This window comes from Crocuta crocuta, unplaced genomic scaffold, assembly GCF_008692635.1.
Source record: "Crocuta crocuta isolate KB4526 unplaced genomic scaffold, BGI_CrCroc_1.0 scaffold70, whole genome shotgun sequence".
In the NCBI taxonomy this organism is placed as follows: Eukaryota; Metazoa; Chordata; class Mammalia; order Carnivora; family Hyaenidae; genus Crocuta; species Crocuta crocuta.
The window spans coordinates 18,414,418-18,434,297 of record NW_027528417.1 but is presented as its reverse complement, the minus strand read 5'-3'; the positions used below and the strand labels follow the sequence as shown (position 1 = coordinate 18,434,297).

The following is a 19,880-nucleotide window of genomic DNA, read 5'->3' as shown; positions in this document are numbered from 1 at the left end:
ATTAAAAAAATTAAAAAAAAAAAAAAAAAGCCCTTTTGCTGGTGATGCCCTAGAAGATTGTCTAGCAACTAAAGCTACATCTTCCCCAACTTTATTAAGGCATCATTTCATACAAAAACTTTAACTTTTTTAAGTGTAGGGAAGTATGCTGGGTTTCAGAAATTGAATACAGTCTTACAACCACCACCACCATGAAAATGCCAAACATTTCCATCATCCAAAATGTTCCCTTGTTCTCCTTTGCAGTCAGTCCTTTCCCCAGGTTGTTGACACCAAGCAACCACTGGCCTGCTTTCTATCACAGTTTTTTTCTAGGATGTCATATAAATGAAATCATATAGTGCGTAGTGTTTGAGTGTTTTTCACTTAGTTGAAAGTTTGTTCCATATAATTTAAGACTGTTTTTCAAACTGTGGGTCATAACTTATTAGTGGCTTGTAAAAATTTAGTGAAGTCTTCTGGTTTCTGGTCCAGATGAAGCTAAGAAGTCACCATTCTAACCCGACAAAAGTAAAAAGCCAAATAAACTGAAAAATCAACAATGTGTCTCAGATCCATCAGAGACATGAGGTCACAGGGCAAACCGCTGCCCCTAAAACTCAAGAGAAAGACAGACAAATACAGAGATTTTCAACTTACTGGAGCAGAAACCCACAAACAAAACTTCTGCAGGAACAAGTACCAGAGGAGGAAAAACTGGACTGTGACTGACAAATTGCTGGACTCTCAGTGTGGACAATTCTGAGAGTTACAAATGCCAAGGACAGTCCCCCCCCCCCCAACCTTGCCCCAAACTTCTGTGAATTTTACCTCCAAAAGCTCTATGAGGTCCTCATAGTGAATACTGGAGAAAAATCCCCTTGAGCTTCTAGCAGTGGAAAGGGAAAAGGAATCATCTGAAGGACACTGGAGTTCTGTCTTGGACAGTATTTGTCTATAAGATAAATTATTTTACTAGAGCCTAAACATGGGGGTGTCATCAGAGCCTAATTAACATTAATTAACATAACTGGAGGAAGGGACATACACAATTCCGGACATCTTGTCCCACATAAGTGAATAAATCAAAACAAGTATGCAAAAAACAAACTGAGAAGCACTGGTGAAGTTCACTGAAACACTCAGACCTAATCACGATATTACGGAACACTTCTCCTTTCCCAACCTAACCACCACATGACTAACGCCCTCTTTACCACAGTTCTTTTTACCTGATACATCAGGTCTGCCTATTAAGAAAAACCACAAGGCATACGAGAGGCAAAAAACACAGTTTAAAGAGATTGAAAAAGCATTATAACCAGACTTAGATATGACAGAAATCTTGGAATAATCAGACCAAGAACTTGAAAACATTTTGACTGATAACACTAAGCGCTTTAATGGAAAAAGCAGACACATGCAAGAACACATGGATAACATAAGCGGAAGCATGGAAATTCAAAGAATTGAAAAGAAATGCTAGAAATCAAAATCAAAATACTGTAATAGAAATGAAGAATGCCTCTGATGGGCTCATCAGTAGACTGGATACAGCTAAGGAAAGAATTTCTGAGCTTGAGGATATGACAACAGGAAACTTCCAAAACTAAAAGCAAAGACAAAAAAGACTGAGAAAAACAAAATAGAATATCTAAGAACTGTGGGCAACTAGAAAAGGTATAATGTATCCATAATGGGAATACCAGAAGAACAAAAAAAAAAAAAAAAAGAAAGGAACAGAAACAATATTTGTAGCAATAATGACTGATCATTTTCCCAAATTAATGTCAAGACACCAAATCACAAACCTGGAAGGTCAGAGAACAATAAGTGGGATAAATGTCAAAATAGCCCTACACTGAGACGTATCATTTTCAAATTACAGAAAATAAAAATGAATGACAGAATGAACAAATGAATGAATCAATCCTGAAAGAAGCTGAGGGGGAGGAGTGGGGGAACACCTTACCTATAAATAAGAAAAGATAAGAATTATATATGACTTCTCTTCAGAAACCATGCAAACAAGAACAGTGGAGTGAACAATTCAAAATGTTGAGTAAAAAAAAACCCATCAACCTAGTATTCTGTATCTTGTAGAGTTATCCTTCTGAATGAAGGAGAAATAAGGATTGTTCCAAATAAACAAAAATTGAGAGAATTTATTGGCAGTGGATCTACCTTGCAAGAAATTTTAAAAGAAGTTCTTTAGAGAGAAGGAAAATGACACAGGGTCAATACTCCAAAAAGAAATAACCTTGTGTATGCACCTAAGAACAAGGTGTCAAAATACATGAGGTAAAAACTGAGAACGGTAAATAGATGAATCCACTAATACAGTAGGAGATTTTAACACCCGTCTATCAGAAATGGACAATCTAGCAGGCAGAAAAGAACATAGTTGAACGTAATAGCACCACCAATAAACTGGATACACTTGATGTCTATAGATTACTTTATTCAACAAGAGCAAATTATGTATTCTCAAACTCATATGGATCATTCACCAAGACAGACCACATTCAGGGCCATAGAAAAGACCTCAACAAATTTAAAAGAATATCATAGGTATATTACATACCTATGATATGTAATAAAAGGTATCATACAGTGTTTGCTGTCAAGGCTACAATTAAGCTAAAAATCAACTGAACTAGAAATGAGTTATAGAAAGAGCTGGAAAAAAAATGTGCAAATATTTGCAGACTAAATAACACACTACAAAGTACCACATGGGTCGAAGAAGAAATCCCAAATGAAATTTAAAAATATTTAAAACTACATGAAAATAGAAATACAACTTTCCAAAATTTGTGGGATGCATTGACAGTAGTGCTTAGAGGGAAATTTTTAGCACTGAATCCATATATTTGAAGGAGAGAAAGATCTAAAATTAAGCTTCCATTTTAGAAAACTAGAAAAAGAACAGCAAATTAATTCCAAAGTAAGCAGAAGAAATAGAGTAGAAATCTATGAAATTGAAAACAGAAAATCTATAGAGAAAACCAATAAAACCAGATCAATAAAATCCACAAATCTCTAGCCAAATTATTTAAGAAAAAAAGAAGAGACAAGTTATTAATACTGGAAATGAAAGAAAAGACATCAATATAGCTCTTATTAAAAATAATTAATAATCCTATTAATAAGTAATAGGATATTAAAAGTATATTATGAACAACTCTATGCTCATAAATTTGATACCTAGATGAAACAGACCAATTCTTTCAAAGACACATCTGCCAAAAATCACACAAGAAAAATCACTCTGAAATAATCTGAATAGGCCTATATCTACTAAGGAAGTTGAAATAATCATGAATAACTTCCAAAACCTCCAAAATAGGCCCAGATTGGCTCACTGATGAGTTCTACCAAGCACTGAAGATAGAATTTATACCAATTCTCTGTAATGTCCTCCAGAAGATAGAATACTTCCTAACTCATTTTATGAGGCCAGTATTACCTTAATACCAAAACCACAGAAAGATTACAAAAAACTACAAATCAAATCTCTTATGAACATGGACGCTGTAATCCTCAACAAAATATTAGCAAACAAAATCTAACAATGTGTAAAAATATGTATGTACAATGACCATGTGGGATTTATCCCAGGTATCCAAGGCTGGTCCAACATTTGAAAATCGATCAATGTAATCCATCATATTAATAAATTAATGAAGAACCAAGGGCTATATCAATAGATGCAGAAAAGCATTTGATGAAATCAAATACCTAATTATAATAAAAACTCAACAAACTAGGAATAGAGAGGAACTTCCTCAATTTCATGAAGAAGATTTACAAAAATTTACAACTAACATATCCAATGGTGAGAAACTAGAAGCTTTCCCACTAAGATCAGAAATAAGGCAAGAATGTCCACTCTCATTCCACAGGCACCCCCAAAATAAAATAAATCTAACAAAATATGTATAAGATCTATATGATGAAACTATAAAATTCTGATGAAAGAAGTCAAGGAAGAACAAAATGGAGAAATATTCCATGTTCATTGATAAGACTCAACATTGTCAAGATGTCAGTTCTCCCAACTTGTTCTATAGAGACAACACACTCTCAGTCAAAACCCTAGCAAGTTATTTTGTGGATATCAAAAAGCTGATTCTAGTGTTTTATATGGAGAGGCAAAAGACCCAGAATAGCCAATTGGATATTGAAGGAGAATAACAAAGTTTGAGAACTGACACCATCTGAGTTCAAGACTTACTATAAAGTTACAGTATTCAGAACAATGAGGTACTGGGGAAAGAACAAATAAATCAGTGAAACAGAACAGATAATCCAGAAATAGACCTCTATAAATATGGTCAATTGATCTTTGACAAAACAGCAAAGACAATACAATGGAGCAAAGATAGTCTTTTCAAAAAATGATGCTGGAACAACTGTATAGCTACATGCAAAAAAAACAATGAATCTAGACACAGACCTTACACCCTTCACAAAAATTAACTTAAAATGGACCACAGACCTAAATGTAGAACACAAAATCATAAAATTCTTAGAAGGCATCAGGAGAAAACCTAGATGACCTTGAGTATAGTGATGTCTTTTTAGATACAACAGCAAAAGTATGATTCATTAAAGAAATTTGATAAGCTAGGCTTCACTAAAATTAAAACTTAAGCTCTCCAAAAGATAATGTCAAGAGAACGAGAAGATAAGCTGACTGGGAGAAAATATTTGCAAAAGATACCTCTGATAAAGGACTATTATCCAAAATATACAAAGAAATCTTAAACTCAATAATAAGAAGACAAACAACTCAATTTAAAAAATGGGCAAAACACCTGAACAGACCTTACTGAAGAAGAAAAGCAGATGGCAAGCAAGCATATGAGAAGATGCTCCACATCATGTTATTAGGGAAAAACAAATTACAACACCACTACACACCTATTAGAATGGAACACTGGCAATACCAAATGCTAGTAAAGATGTGGAGCAACATGAACTCTCATACATTGCCAGTGGGGATGCCAAATGGTAGAGCCACTCTGGAAGAAACTCTGGCAGCTTCTTAAAAAAGGACACATATTCTTTTTTTTTTTTTTTAATGTTTTATTTATTTCTAGGAGAGAGAGACAGCGTGAGCAGGGGAGGGTCAGAGAGAGAGGGAGTCACAGACTGAAACAGGCTCCAGGCTCTGAGCTGGCAGTCCACACAGAGCCCGACGCGGGGCTCGAACCCACGAACCGCGAGATCATGACCTAAGCGAAAGTCGGATGCTTAACCAAGCCACCCAGGCGCCCCAAAAAGGGCACATATTCTTACCATATGATCCACTGATCAAACTTCTTGGTATTTATCTAAATAAGGTGAAACTATGTCCACACAAAACCCTTCACATAGATTTTTATAACTGTTTTATTTATAACTGCCAACTGTTTTATAACTAAACTGCACCCAAGATGTCCTTCAGTAGGTGACAGGATAAATTGTGGTATATCCAGACAATGGAATTATTCAATACTAAACAGAAATGATCAAGCCATGAAAAGACATGGAGGAAACTTAAATGCATATTACTAAGTGAAAAAAGAAATCTTAGAAGGCTATAAACTATAATTTCAACTATATGGTATTCTGGAAAAGGCAGAACTATGGAGGCAAAAGAAAGATCAGAAGTTGTCAGGAGTTAAAGACAGGGAGAGATAAAAAGCAGAGCACAGATGATATCAGGGGCACTGAAAGTACTCTGTAGGATATTATGATGGTGGATACCTGTCATTATACATTTTTCCAAATGTATAATGTATAACAATATCATAGAATGTACAACATCAAGAGTGAACCCTAATATAAACTACAGATTCTAGGTGAGAATGACATGTCAGTATAGGTTTATTCATTGTAATAAATGAACCACTGGGACGCTGATAGCTGGGGAGGCCGTGCAAGTGTGGAGACGGGGGTATGGGAACTCTCTGTACTTTCCATTCAATTTTCCTGTGAAACTAAAACTGCTCTAAAAAAAATTAAAGTTTACTAATTTTAAAAAATGCAAAACAAATCATTCTAGTAGTTTTATTTTAAAACACAATAGAAAATATCAAATAGCATTACACATAATTAGGATAAGTACTGTTTAGTGAATTTTCTTCAAATATATATGTATATAAACAAATATTTAGGTGTATATATACTGGGTCTCAACATAAAATGTATTTCTTAATGTGGATATAATTTGTGAAAGTGTGAAAGCCAATGATTTAAAGTTATATGTTTCTTTTGCCTTCTGAACATAAATAAATGTTGCTTCCCCTCTATTGAAAGTAAATCTTAGTATACCTGCTCCAACATAATTTACAGCTTTAGCAGCTCTGACAGCAGCTTCTCCAAGCTTTTTTCTTACTTCAGGTTTAATACCAGGCTATGAAAAAATATTTAAAATAAATTTCCATTAGTGCTTTGCCCTACTAAAAATTTCCATTAAGATCCAATATTGCATTTCTCGGTATCAAATATTAAAGAGATAATGAGGATAAATAGCTAATGTTATACATTTCATCGAGAAATACATGCTATATCACAGTCAACTGTCCCTATACCAGACTTTAATGGTTCTGTTAGTAATTTCTATGAACTGCAGATATTATTCAGCATAATGGCATATCTATCTCATTATCTACATAACAACTTTCATGACTATATGCCTGCTTCAAATTACATGCACCAGTATGAAAACTCTGAATGATCTCTATTTTGTTTAAAGATGACAGAGCAATCTGGGCCACATGCCCAACAATTATCTTGGAATAATGGTAAACCTTGAGATTCCAAGTTAGTAAGAACAGTTCACAAAAAGAACGGCAGGTTAAAAAGTAGGCAAAGGTTTCAACATTTTAAAACAGATATATATTTAAGCTATCATTGTTTGGAAAAAAAACTCTACTGAAATTATTGACATTTACTCCAAACCAAACAATGTACTCTGCAACAAAAATTAAAATTTGAATACAGTATGAGAACAGCAAACTGATTAACCAGAAACCTTGGATCCTGACCTTTTAGAAGTACTTACTGAAAAAAAAAAACAAACAAACATGTATAAAACCTTGGGCCAGAGAGAAGCCTATGGACAATAGGCTCAAAAGAAATGTAAATCCAAAAAGAGGTAACAAACCATTCAAAAGGCAGGCTCAAAGAAATGTAAACAATTAATTCCAAGGGGGCAAAAGTGGCCAAATAAGAACAAATTTTTTTCCTCTACAATAAACCTCTAAGGCATATATTAGAGGACTAATGTATTTTAGGAACATCTGAAATAGCAGTTAAAATAAAGAATCTTCTTCATAAAAAATACATTCAATGAACCAGGCCAGTCCATTCCTTAAACATTCCCATGAACTACATGGGACTACTAGACAATGGAAAATCTACATGGAAAATACTATACAATGGAAATACTAAACAATGGCTCACTGTAAGTCAGAAAAATCTACATGGAAAATACTATACAATGGAAATACTATACAATGGCTCACTGTAAGTCAGATACAGATCTTCTTCAACTAACAATAGGGTCATGTTAGATAAACCCATCACAAGTTGAAAATATCGGAAGTTGAAAATGCATTTAATACATGTAATCTACCAAATATCATAACTTAACCTAGTCTACCTTAAATGTTCTCAGAACACTTACATTAGCCTACAGTTGGGCAGAATCATCTAAAGTAAAACTTTTTCTATAATAAAGGGGAGAGTATCTCATGTTATCTGTTGAATACTGAGTGCCGAGAGTGTAAGAACTGGCATGGACAAGAATGGTTAGTTGTTGATCCTCACGGCAGTGTGGCTAACTGGGAGCTGCGGTCTGCAGCTGCTGTCGAGCCTCACAAGACAGCATCACAACACATACCACTAGCCCAGGAAAAGATGAAAATTCAAAATGTGAAGTATGATTTCTACTAAGTATGTATCACTTTCACACCAGTGTAAAGCTAAAAAATTCTAAGTTGAATCACCGCTAAGTCAGAGACAGTGTGTACTTGGATCAGAGCAGGTTTTCCTAGATAGCATCCAGAAGGATCACCGCCCTCCTGTGCCCTCTGTCTGTTAGCCCGAGAATATCAACCCCTTCCTCATCCTCAATGCTGCAGTGAGCCCTTATCATTGTATTACCGCTGGGAAGCAGTTATTCAGCAGGACTTTGGAGGAGACAGTAACTTCAGAGATTTCTGATGTGAAAATCAGAGTGACTGAGGTTTACGTTACAGAGAAGCTTGCAATTTTCTTTACAAGGTCCTTACCCCTGGGGCTTCCTCAATGATCTTCTGATGTCTCCTCTGTACACTACAATCTCTTTCAAACAAGTACACAGCATTGCCATGGTAGTCACCAAACACCTGGACTTCTACGTGCCTATTTAAAAACACAACGAAAAGGTTTCCATTTGTAGAATAAACATTCTAAAAAAACGTTTTATGTATATGAAGTGATTAGGAAACGAGATAGAAAACACAGGAGACTGTATTTATGACCTCAGAGTAGGGGCAAATCACAAGTACAAACTGTCAAGGAAAACACTGATAAATCCTACTTCAAAATTACAAATTATAGTCACATTTTATACATTCTCAAAAAGGCAATGAAAACTTTTTTATGATCAGAGGATTTTTATTTTTATTTATTAAAAAAATTTTTTTAATGTTTATTTATTTTTGAGAGAGAGCAAGACAGAGTGTAAGCAAGGGAGGGGCAGAGAGTGAGGGAGACATAGAATCCAAAGCAGGTTCCAGGCTCTGAGCTGTCAGCACAGAGCTTGTTGCGGGGCTTGAATTCTCAGACCACGAGATCGTGACCTGAGCCAAAGTCAGATGCTTAACGAACTGAGCCACCCAGGCGCTCCAGTCCAGGGATTTTTAAAAATCAACTCTTATGGTCAGACTTTATAAACTAAAACAGACTAAAAATTACAATGGCTCATCCATAAGAAGGTTAGGAAATTAATATGATTGTATATATATATACACACACACACACACACCATTATATCATAAAAACAAAGAAGACACTTTAAAGTTGAGTCTAACATAGTAAAATTATGGGAAATCGTATTAAGAGTAAATGCAGGAGTGCCTGAGTGGCTCAGTTGGCTAAGCACACTTTGATTTTGGCCCAGGTCATGATCTCATGGTAGTGAAATGAACCCCTGTGTCACGCGCTGACAGTGTGGAGCCTGCTTAGGATTCCGTCTCTCCCGCGCTCTCTCTGACCCCCACTCCTGCTCATTCTCTCTCTCTCTCAGTAAGTAAGTAAACTTAAAAAGAAAAAGAGTAAATGCACATAACACTATGGAAAATAAGCAGCAACAGGCCATTTGGTTAACATGAAAGCACACTTCTCAGTAGCTTTACTTTGATACGTTCACTTTGTATTCCACCTCAAATACTTACCACCATGATGTCGAAATGAATGATCAGCAAGTACTTTTCTAGTTTTTAAAAATAAAAATTATTGAGCTCAGCAATACAATCAAATGGAACATTATCCATATCATAGGAATTCCAGAAGAGGAAGAGAGAGGGAAAGATGCTGAAGGAGTCCTGGAACAAATTATAGCAGAGAACTCCCAAACCTGGAGAGGGAAGTAGAAGTTGAAATTCAAGAGACACAGAGAACACCCCTCAGATGTAACTTGAATCGATCAACTGCAAGACATATCATAGTGAAACTGGCAAAATATAAGGACAAAGAGAGAATTTTGAAAGCAGCTAGGGAGAAAAGGGCCCTAACATAAAAAGGGAAACCTATCAGAGTGGTGACAGACCTATCTACTGAAACTTGGCAGGCCAGAAAGGAACAGCAGGAGATCTTCAATGCGATGAACAGAAAAAATACGCAGCCAAGAATCCTCTATCCAGCAAGCCTGTCATTCAGAATAGAAGGAGAGATAAAAGTCTTTCCAAATAAAAAAAAAATTGAAAGAATTTGTCACCACTAAGCCAGCCCTACGAGAAATCCTGAGGGGGACTCTCTGAGGGAAGTGTTGCAAGTCACGCAAGATACCAGAGACACCACCACAAGCATGNCTCATCAGGGATATACAAATCAGAACCACACTGAGATACCACCTCACACCAGTCAGAGTGGCTAAAATGAGCAAATCAGAGGACTCTAGATGCTGGCGAGGATGTGGAGAAATGGGCACCCTCGTATACTGTTGGTGGGAATGTAAACGGGTACAGCCCCTCTGGAAAACAATGTGGAGTTTCCTCAAAAAATTAACAGAAGAACTCCCCTATGACCCAGCAATAGCAATGCTAGGCATTTACCCAAGGGGTATAGGAGTACTGATGCATAGGAGCATATGNGGTCAGAGAGAGAGGGAGATACAGACTCTGAAACAGGCTCCAGGTTTTGAGCTGGCAGTCAGCATACAGCCCGACGCGGGGCTCGAACCCGTGAACCGCAAGATCACGACCTAAGCGAAAGTCGGACGCCTAACCGACTAAGCCACCCAGGTGCGCCAAAAAAATATGAATTATTAAAAAGAAAAAAAAAAAGCAGGAAAGTTCCTGTAAATGTATTGTTTCAGCACAATAGCTCATTTCTGTTCCTTTTTGTTCACCACATGAAGCCACTTCATTAAACCACTTCGAAGACTTTAGTTTCTTGATATACCATTTCTACTGAATGTTCGATTTAAAATTGTCCAAATTGTCCAACACATTCTCCTAACAAAATAATAAGCTGATTTCTTCATTTTGCATCTGCCTTCTTGAGTTTTCTTCTCCTTTTCATTTACCTTTAAGCTATCATCACCAATTTCTGGCTATTACTGGACAAATGTTGTCTGCAAGATCAATTAGGAAGAGAAAAATAAGTATTTTCTTTTACCTTCACTCATTCCTTTTCTAATGCTCTTCCTTTCTTTCTGGAGATCCAAATTTCTGACCTGTATCATTTTCCTTCTCTCTGAAGAACCTCTGTTATCATTTCTTACAGGTCAAGTTTTATTTGCCTAAGGAAGTCTCTCTCCCTCATGTTTGAAGGATGGTTTCACTAGACACAGAATTCTACATTAGAGTTGTTTTCTCTTTCAACGCTTTATAAATATTTCACTCCACCCTATTCTTGGTTAAGCCTGATATATTTATCCTTGATTCTCCCCTTATGATTTTTTCTAAGATTTTTTATTTGTCTTTTGTTTCCTGCAGCCTGAATAGGATTCAAAAATGTTTTGATATTTATCCTTTTTCGTGTCCTTTGAGCTTCCTGGTGCTATGGTTTGGTTTTTGGAACAGTAGAAAATTTGGTAATTTTGGAACACTTCTGGTCATTATTACTTCAAATATTTCTCTTGCTTTCTTTCTTCTCCTAGTAGCGTTTAAGTAATACACACATTAAATTTTTAAAAAATTGTCCCACAGTCCTTGCACATTATGTTCTGTTTTCATTCTTACTTTTCTTTGCTCTTCAATTTGAGAAGTTTCCACTGACATATGTTCAAGGTCACTGATGCTTTCCTCAGCTGTGTCCAGTCTACTGAGGAGTCCATCAAATGCATGCATTCTTATTTCCGTTACTGTTTTTGATTCCTAGCACTTTTTTTTTTTTTTTACTTTTCTCTTAGTCTGTCTCTCTGCTTATAGTTCCCAAATGTTCTTGCATGTGGTATGCTCAGCCCACTAGAGTCCTTAGTATATTAATCAGTTACTTTAAACTCTGTATCTGATAAATCCAGAATTTGTGGTTCTGATGTTTATCTCCTAGTACTGTGCTTTTCCTTGCCTTTTAGCATGCTTTGTACTTTTTTGTTGTTGTTGTTAAAAGCTGGACATGAGGTATCACATAATAGTAAATGAGCAAACACAGACCTTTAATGTAAGACTTAACATTAACCTAGCTAGGAGGCTGGGTTTAATGTCTGCAGTAGCTTGTAGGTACCAGAGACCTGTTTTTTCTAGTGTCCTTATTTCATTTCTCTTGTTGTCTTTGACTATGAACTCTTCTTAAATAGAGTCTATGTCTTGCAGTTCTTTCAGTTGTAACCCCATTATTAACTGGGGACCTGGTGACATGGTAACAGGGTGTGGGGGAGGGAAAGCATTCTATAATCTAATGATTAAATCTCAGGATTTTATTTCATGTCTATCTTTAATCTCAGTCTTTTAGTGGGCCTGTATCTTTGTGTGCTTCAGGTGTCTATGCTCATGAACACCATCTATCTATCTATCTATCTATCTATCTATCTATCTATCTATCTATCTGCTTATCTATCTACTTACTTACCCACCTACCTATTTTTAGAGTAAGCTGTACACTCAATGTTGAGCCTGAACTCACAACTCAGAGATCAAGAGTCCCATGCTTCACTTACTGAGCCAGCCAGGTGTCCCCAGAATGATTCTTAGCATTTTTTCCTTTCTTTACATAAAACAGGAAAGCTAAAAGGGGGTTAGAGTTGGCTAATTGCCCTTCCCACAGGTCAGAAAAGGTGCTGGTAAAATTTCTCTTGGAGAGTTGGCCTTTTTAGGGAGAACAGATCACTCTGGGCCTGTTTCAAATGGTTACTATTCTCCTTCCTCTGTCCCTAAACAGGAGGGAATTTTTCCTGGGTTCTCACTGTGAGAACCTGGTGTTCTTGAAGGAAAACTCATGAAAATTCAGGGTTCTCTCAACACTGGACCTTTGAGGAGTTTCTCACTATCAAGCTAGTCCACATCTAGATTCCAGTAAATTACCAAAATCCCCACAGAAGTGTTCCTTTCAGTTTATGGGTGCAACAGCTTCTGCTCTGGGTGAGTGGACCTTGGTGCCATCCAGATTTCAGGGTGGTGGTCTGCCCTGCAGCCCCAACTCCCTGATGGGTCTAACATTCATTGATTCTCATTTGGTTCAGATTTGAACTTGCTTTTTGGATATGAGTGACAACTTCCAAACTCGTTACATGTTGGAAACGAATGGTTTGCTTTTCAAATTCAAACTGTAAAATTTTACTTCTACTGACATTCCCTTCTCTGTTAGCTGCTCCAAGGAAAGAGACACTGTAGCAAGGACTCCAGGTTTTGAAAGGAACACACACCAGCAGGACAATGCAGCTTTTTTCTGAGTTCTCAGAAGTTAGAAATACTTATTCCTTTGGCTGCTTATAAGAGAAATGAATGGAGGATCTGTGTTCTATTATGATTTCTGTAGTCTTCAGATTGCTTTTGTGATTTTCGTTTTTCCAGTAATCCTTTTCTGTGCTGCTTTATCTAACGTAGAGACTCTGCAGTGCCGTGTGTGAGAACCAGGAGGTGCACCAAATCCCAGCTGTTCCAATTCGGCCACTGCTGGGATCTGGCTACATAGACAGAGATGGCTGGAGTCAACCAGGAATGCCTTGATATTTTCTCAGAGTTCTACAGTTTTTATTTCCCTAGCTACATTTTTAATCCATCTAGAATATATATTGAATACAAAATGAGAAAGGAACCTCATTTCTTTGTTTATCCTCCAAAATAGTACACTTTGAAGACTGTTTTCTATCCCAGCCTTTCAGATAAATTCAACAGTTCTGAGCAGATTTATAAAACATCTTGATATCTATTTTCCTCAGTGATAAGCACCACCTTGACAATTTCTGGCACTCAACAGGTAATTATTTAGCAGGATATAAAATAGTACAGTTATCATGATATTGAATTTTTATTACTAGAAAATATGTAATAAACATATACAGAAATACTATTACTCATATTAGGAGAATGAGATTATGAGTGACTTTGTTTTCTATCTTCTGTATTTTCCATATTTATAATGTGGAAATTTATATTTATTTATAATAATAGATTATACAATAATATAACAAATATAAATACAGTAGTGTATAAAATTGCAAAAAATATTATTGTCATTGCCTGTCATGAAGAAAGTAGCATGCCAGGTGACATTCAGGGGAAAATAAAAAGAAACGTACTACCAGGTTGTTGATTCCCAAGAGCTTCCAAGCTGTTGGACGAACAAACTACAATGTGAGGTAATATAGAGCTAACATTTCACATGCAAAGAATTTACATCTTCAAAAACTGTTGCAGGCATTGAGTTATGGTCACTGAAATGGCTAGCTGACGGCTCCACAATTCTAGCTCAAGAGGATGCCAGTTTGGATGGTCAGCCCATTCTTTTTTGAAACATATTGTAAAAGCGAGCCCTCAACTGACCTTAGATTTTCCTCCAGTTGTGCCTTACTTTCCACTGACAGGTGGCATGCAGTGCACTCTCCTACTAATCAACTGGCCTATTTTGAAATTGACGTTTGTTTTTACTATCAAACTCTAAATGAATTTAACTTAGCATGCCATGTTCAGAGACAATTCGAAGTTTTGTAGCACTTGAAACAAAAACAATTTGGGGGCCATCTTTAAGAATACAAAATTAGGTATAAGATCTTAGAAGAGGCTCACACAAAGAAAGGGCCTGAAACTTCAGTATATTACCTTCAAGGTAAGTCCCTCTCTGTTTATGGTTCCCAAGTTAATTATTCTTTATAGTGTCACTTGACCCACAGGTTTTATATACAAATATATAATTACCACAAAATCTTAACCAATACATGTGAAAACAAAATTCCAGAATATAAAAAAATTAGAAATTCACATGGCATTTATTATAGCAGTACCTACAGAAGCAGTTTAGTGCAGTGGCTTAGAGTGTGAATTCTGAATTCAAATCCCAGCTTCACCACATCCCCGCTGGGAGACCTCAAGCAAGTCATATGACCACTCTGTTCCTCAGTGTCCTCACCTGCAAAATAGGAATAGGCCTACCCACAGGATTGTTGCAGGAATTAGACAGAATTAGGACAGTAAGATTACAAGTATTTGTAAAATGCTTTGAATGTGGCAAACGGTAAGTGCAATATAAGGGTGAGGTGTTAGTATTATTTGTTAACATATCACTTATAATTCAATGCAGGTATCTATTTCTGAACATCTCAACGGATGCTTATAGAATTCTGTAAGACAAAAATTTCCTACAAGAATTTTTTTTTTGGAAAAAACCCTAAGTTCTATCAACAAGAAATGGACTGAATAAATTAATGGTACATCAATATCATGGAGCCATTAAGCCCAATAAAAAGAATAAGGTAGATCTATATTTACTGACACGGAAAGATGGCTATGATGTAATATTAGCATATAATACTATGTAAGATTCCATTCACTTCACTTATGTATGTAGTTTATATTCCGTGAGTATATATAGCCACCGTTGGTGGAATAGTGGTGAGCATAGCTGCCTTCTGTGAGCATATTTATGAATATTTCTATTCATTTGGAAAATACCTGGGGGAATGCATACCGCACTACACTAACTGGTTACATCAACGGGTGGAGGTGGGGAATTTAATGTACTTATGTACTATTAGAACTTTATATTTTATATAGTTTGCATACATTTCTTTAAAATTTAATTTTAAAAATTGGAGTCGGAAAAAATGCTTAACTCACCTTGGCGTGTCCACAAACTTCTCAATCAGCATAGCATCATCGTCGAAAGACTTCTTAGCTTCTCTCCGTGCTGATTCTAACTGCTCTTGAAATTCTTCTTCAGATCTAACGATCCTCATACCCTAAGAAGGCAAGATAACAGTTAAGACTGCAACCTAAATAAAACAAAGAAGACTATCCTGAAATGAAGAACACGAGCACGCACAATCTTACTTTTCCTCCTCCACCACGGACGGCTTTAATCATGACAGGATAACCTATTCTCCCCGCGTGCTCCCTCAGGCACTGATCGGACTGGTCCTCGCCATGATACCCCTCCACAACAGGCACTCCCGCAGCAGCCATTATGGATTTGGATGTGCTTTCAAATAAAAAAGAGGAGGTGCCTCAATTCTGTGATCATTTCATACAAGAGAAGCACAAAACAGCCCAATCTACAAAATACAATGGAACTTTTAAAATAAAATATTTCAGAGGTAAAGAAAAGACTGCCAGGGGCGCCTGGGTGGTTCAGTCGGTTGGGGGTCCGACTTTGGCTCAGGTCATGGTCTTGCAGTCCATGAGTTCAAGCCTCCATCGGGCTGTGCTGACAGCTCGGAGCCTGGAGCCTGCTTCAGATTCTGTGTCTCCCTCTCTCTCTGCTCCTCTCCCATTTGCACTCTGTCTCTCTCTCTCAAAAATAAATTAACGTTGGGGCGCCTGGGTGGCTCAGTCGGTTAAGACTCTGACTTCGGCCCAGGTCATGATCTCACTGTCAGTGGGTTCGAGCCCTGCATCAGNTATTTAAAAAAAAAAAAAAAAGACTGCTTTCTAAGACAACAAATATTAACACAAATATTAAAATATTAGTTTTCCTGGGATAATTAGGAATCCAGTTTTTCATGTGATAACTCATCCCACCTTGTTTTTAATACCCCAAACTAATCCATATATTGATTAGAAATGCTAATTAGCTGAACATTTCTGTAACTCAGATAAACAATGTAAACCCCTGACAAACAAAGGTTAGAATTACCATGTCTATTATAGGTAGACCATTTCAAACTTCCTCTGGTTATATTTAAAAGATATAAACTCATACCTCTTTATACCCATGTCTCTAATTGCGGATGAAGGGGGACCTATAAAAATAATTCCTTCTTGTTTGCATAGTTCGGCAAATTCCATGTTTTCTGAAAGAAAACCGTATCCTGGATGGATAGCCTAGAAGTGAGAACAGAAGGACAAACTTACTAGCACTCCACTGGCCCACTGTGTTGCAGGTGATGTCATATTCCTCTAGGGAAGCCTCTCCCTACACTGGTGAGAAGTACACTACGGGTACTATCAAGATCTGTTTCCGAAGACATATCTGAGACACTCATACTAAAGTTCTGAAGACATACTTGAACCGGAAAAATCTATACTTCTTTTTATTGTGGTAATATAGACACAACATAAAACTTAACGTTTTAACCACTTTTGTGTCCAGTTCAGTGGCAATAATGGACATTCACAATACTGTGCAACCACTACCACTATCCATTTCCAGAATGTTGTCATCACCCAAACCGACTCAGTACCCATTAAATATTCATTCCACCATCCCTGATAACCTCTATTTTACTTTCTGTCTCTATGAATACCCAGTCAAGGTACCTAATATAAATGGAATTGTATAACATTTGTCTTTTTGTGTCCAGCTTACTGCACTTAGCATTATGTTTTCAAGGTTCTTCCATGTTGTAGCATGTTTCACAATTCTGTTCCTTTTCATGGCTGGATAATATTACTGTATGTTCCACATTTTGTTTGCCCATTCATCTTTTGATGGACTTGTGGACTGTCTCTACCTTTTGCTTTTGTGAATAACACTGCTATGAATATTGGTGTACAAGTACTTGTTTGAGTCCCTGCTTTAAATTCTTTTAGGTATATAAGTCAAGTTGTTGGATCATACAAAAGAACCTGTATTTTTTTTTTTTACATGTTTTTAAAATTTATTTTGAAAGAGAGCATGAGCACGAGCAGAGGAGGGGCAGAGAGAGAGTCCCAAGCAGACTCTGCACTGTCAGTTCATGGAGCTCAAACCCACGAGACACAAAATCATGACCCAAGCCCAAATCAAGAATCAGATGCTTAAGTGACTGAGCCACCCAGGCACCCCTCAAATTGGTATTTTAATTATACTGCTATTAGGATAGAATTTCAATGAATATTTGCAAGCAGGAATAAAGGGCTCCAGAGTAGCAATGCAGGAGTGTGGGGGTAGGGTGTGGGGGATGGTGTTGTTCACTATCTCCATTTAAAGCTGGCCTGGAACTGAAACCACGGTACCCAAAAGCTGAAAGAAACACACTACCACAATAATACCTCCTTTGTCTTCAGGTCACCATCTGCCAATGTCACCTTTCCAGAAAAAAAGCTAAGCGGCAAACAAAAAGTCATATATTAAAGTCTACGTATACTTTAGTGAATAAGGACCTTCTTAGAGGTTAACCTTGTAACTTACTCGGAATTTTAAGAAATGTATTTATCTGGTTTTCTAGCCCACAGAAGAGGAAAATCAGTATCTGAAGAACAATAAGATTCCTAAGAGCAAACATATAGCAAAAAGAGAAGATACGTAGGAAAGCAAAAAGCAGGCTAACATGATTCAGTGAGGGATAAAGCAACTTTCTCTCCAACCTCAACAGCCCTGATAGCATTTTTGTCCTTCAAAAATAGTAAGTATATATAATAGTTATAACCACGAAGATGTCAAAAGAAAAAAGCACAGTCAACAGTGTTTCAAAACAGATACATTCAAAGAATAGTTATGTATTAAAATTAAAGGAGTACACTACAGATATCTGGGAAACTCACATGAACAGAAAAACACACATCTTAGTGACAGCAAATAATAAAACCCTAGGTAAAGAATAAAATGCTAGATAATCACATTTTAATGTCAGTTTAATGTCTTTTTTTAATGTTTATTTAAAAGCAAAAATGAGAGAGAGAGAGAGAGAGTACACACATGCACACATACTAGCAGGAGGGGAGGGGGAGAGACAAAGGGAGAAAGAGACTCTCAAGCAGGCTCCACACTTTAAGTACACTCGGACTCGGGGCTTAAACGCATGAACTGAACTGTGAGATCATAACCTGAGCCAAAATGAAGACTTGGAAAGCCACTCAGGCACCCCCCCAAGTTGGAGGTCTTTTAAACCAAAGTTCAATTTTACTAATTTTATATGAAATACATCAAATATTATTTATGAGGCAAAGTGAAACAGATCTACATCCCAGTCCTCCCTGGATTTTTAACAGCTTTTTGTTTTTAGGCATGATTTACAATACAGAGCATTCACTCATGTATAGTTTGATGAATTTAGCAAATTTATACAACTGTGCAATATTACTATAATCCAGTTTTAGAACACTTCGTCACTTGAAAAAGTTCCTCTGTGCTTTTACGCATAATAGATTAATCCTGCTCCCAGAACCAAGCAACTATTGACCTGATTTTTGAGCTCTTGTAATTTTGCCTTTTTTTAGAAATCTCATATAAATGGAACCGCATAGTACATAGTCTTATGTATCTGGCATTTTTAAACTAATGTTTTGTGGTTCAGCCTTGTATGCATTGGTAGTTCATTTCTTTTTATAGATCTTTTTACATTTGTTTATGCACTGAATGGATATCCCACATTTTGTTTATCGATTCATTTGGATTTTCCCAGTTTTGGACTATTTTGAATAATGCTGTTATGAACACTCATGTACAAGTAAGTCTGTGTGAACATGTATTTCATTTCTCTTGGGTAAATACCTCGGAGTGCAAGCAACTGTTGGGTCAACATATGATAAGTATATGTTGAACTTTTTAAAAACCAGTCAGTTTTCTAAAGTAGTTGTGCTATTTTGTGTTTCTACCAGCAATGTATGATGGTTCTAAGTTTCTCCATATGCCTGCCAACATGAGATATTACCAGTCTTTTTGACTTTAGCCTTTCTATTGTGTACATAGTAGTACTGCATTCTCCTTTTTATTTTTTAATTTATTTTATTTTTTGTGATATAAAACATCTTCACTGACATGTAACTCATATGCCATAAACTTAGCCAATCCAACAACTTTTCTTATTATTCAGAATTATGCAATCATTACCATAGTCTAAGATACTTAAGTAAGATCTAATAATGTAACTTTTCATTACCCTAAAAAGAAACTCCATGCCTTAGCAGTTATCTTCCATTCCCTACATACATCCAGCCCTAGAGAGCCACTAATCTACTTTGTTTCTAGAGATTTGCTTATTTTGGACATTTCATATAAATGCAATCACATAATACATACAGTATTCAGTGACTGGCTGTTTTCACTGAACACATTTTCAACATTCATCCATTTTTTAGCACGTTATCAGCACATCATTCCTTTTCATTGGTGATTTTAGGTTTATC

General features: G+C 36.5%; 1 protein-coding gene across 1 annotated transcript in view; it reads right to left on the bottom strand.

Moving 5' to 3' along the window:
* MCCC1 (methylcrotonyl-CoA carboxylase subunit 1) overlaps positions 1-19,880 on the bottom strand; it is a 58,912-nt gene that overhangs the window by 27,217 nt on the left and 11,815 nt on the right. The window contains exons 5-9 of the mRNA XM_077754489.1: positions 16,534-16,655; positions 15,666-15,813; positions 15,453-15,574; positions 8,265-8,376; positions 6,301-6,382 (exon numbers count right to left, since the gene is read on the bottom strand). Of these exons, the coding sequence (XP_077610615.1) occupies positions 6,301-6,382; positions 8,265-8,376; positions 15,453-15,574; positions 15,666-15,813; positions 16,534-16,655 (586 nt within the window). The remainder of the gene's footprint in view (positions 1-6,300; positions 6,383-8,264; positions 8,377-15,452; positions 15,575-15,665; positions 15,814-16,533; positions 16,656-19,880) is intronic.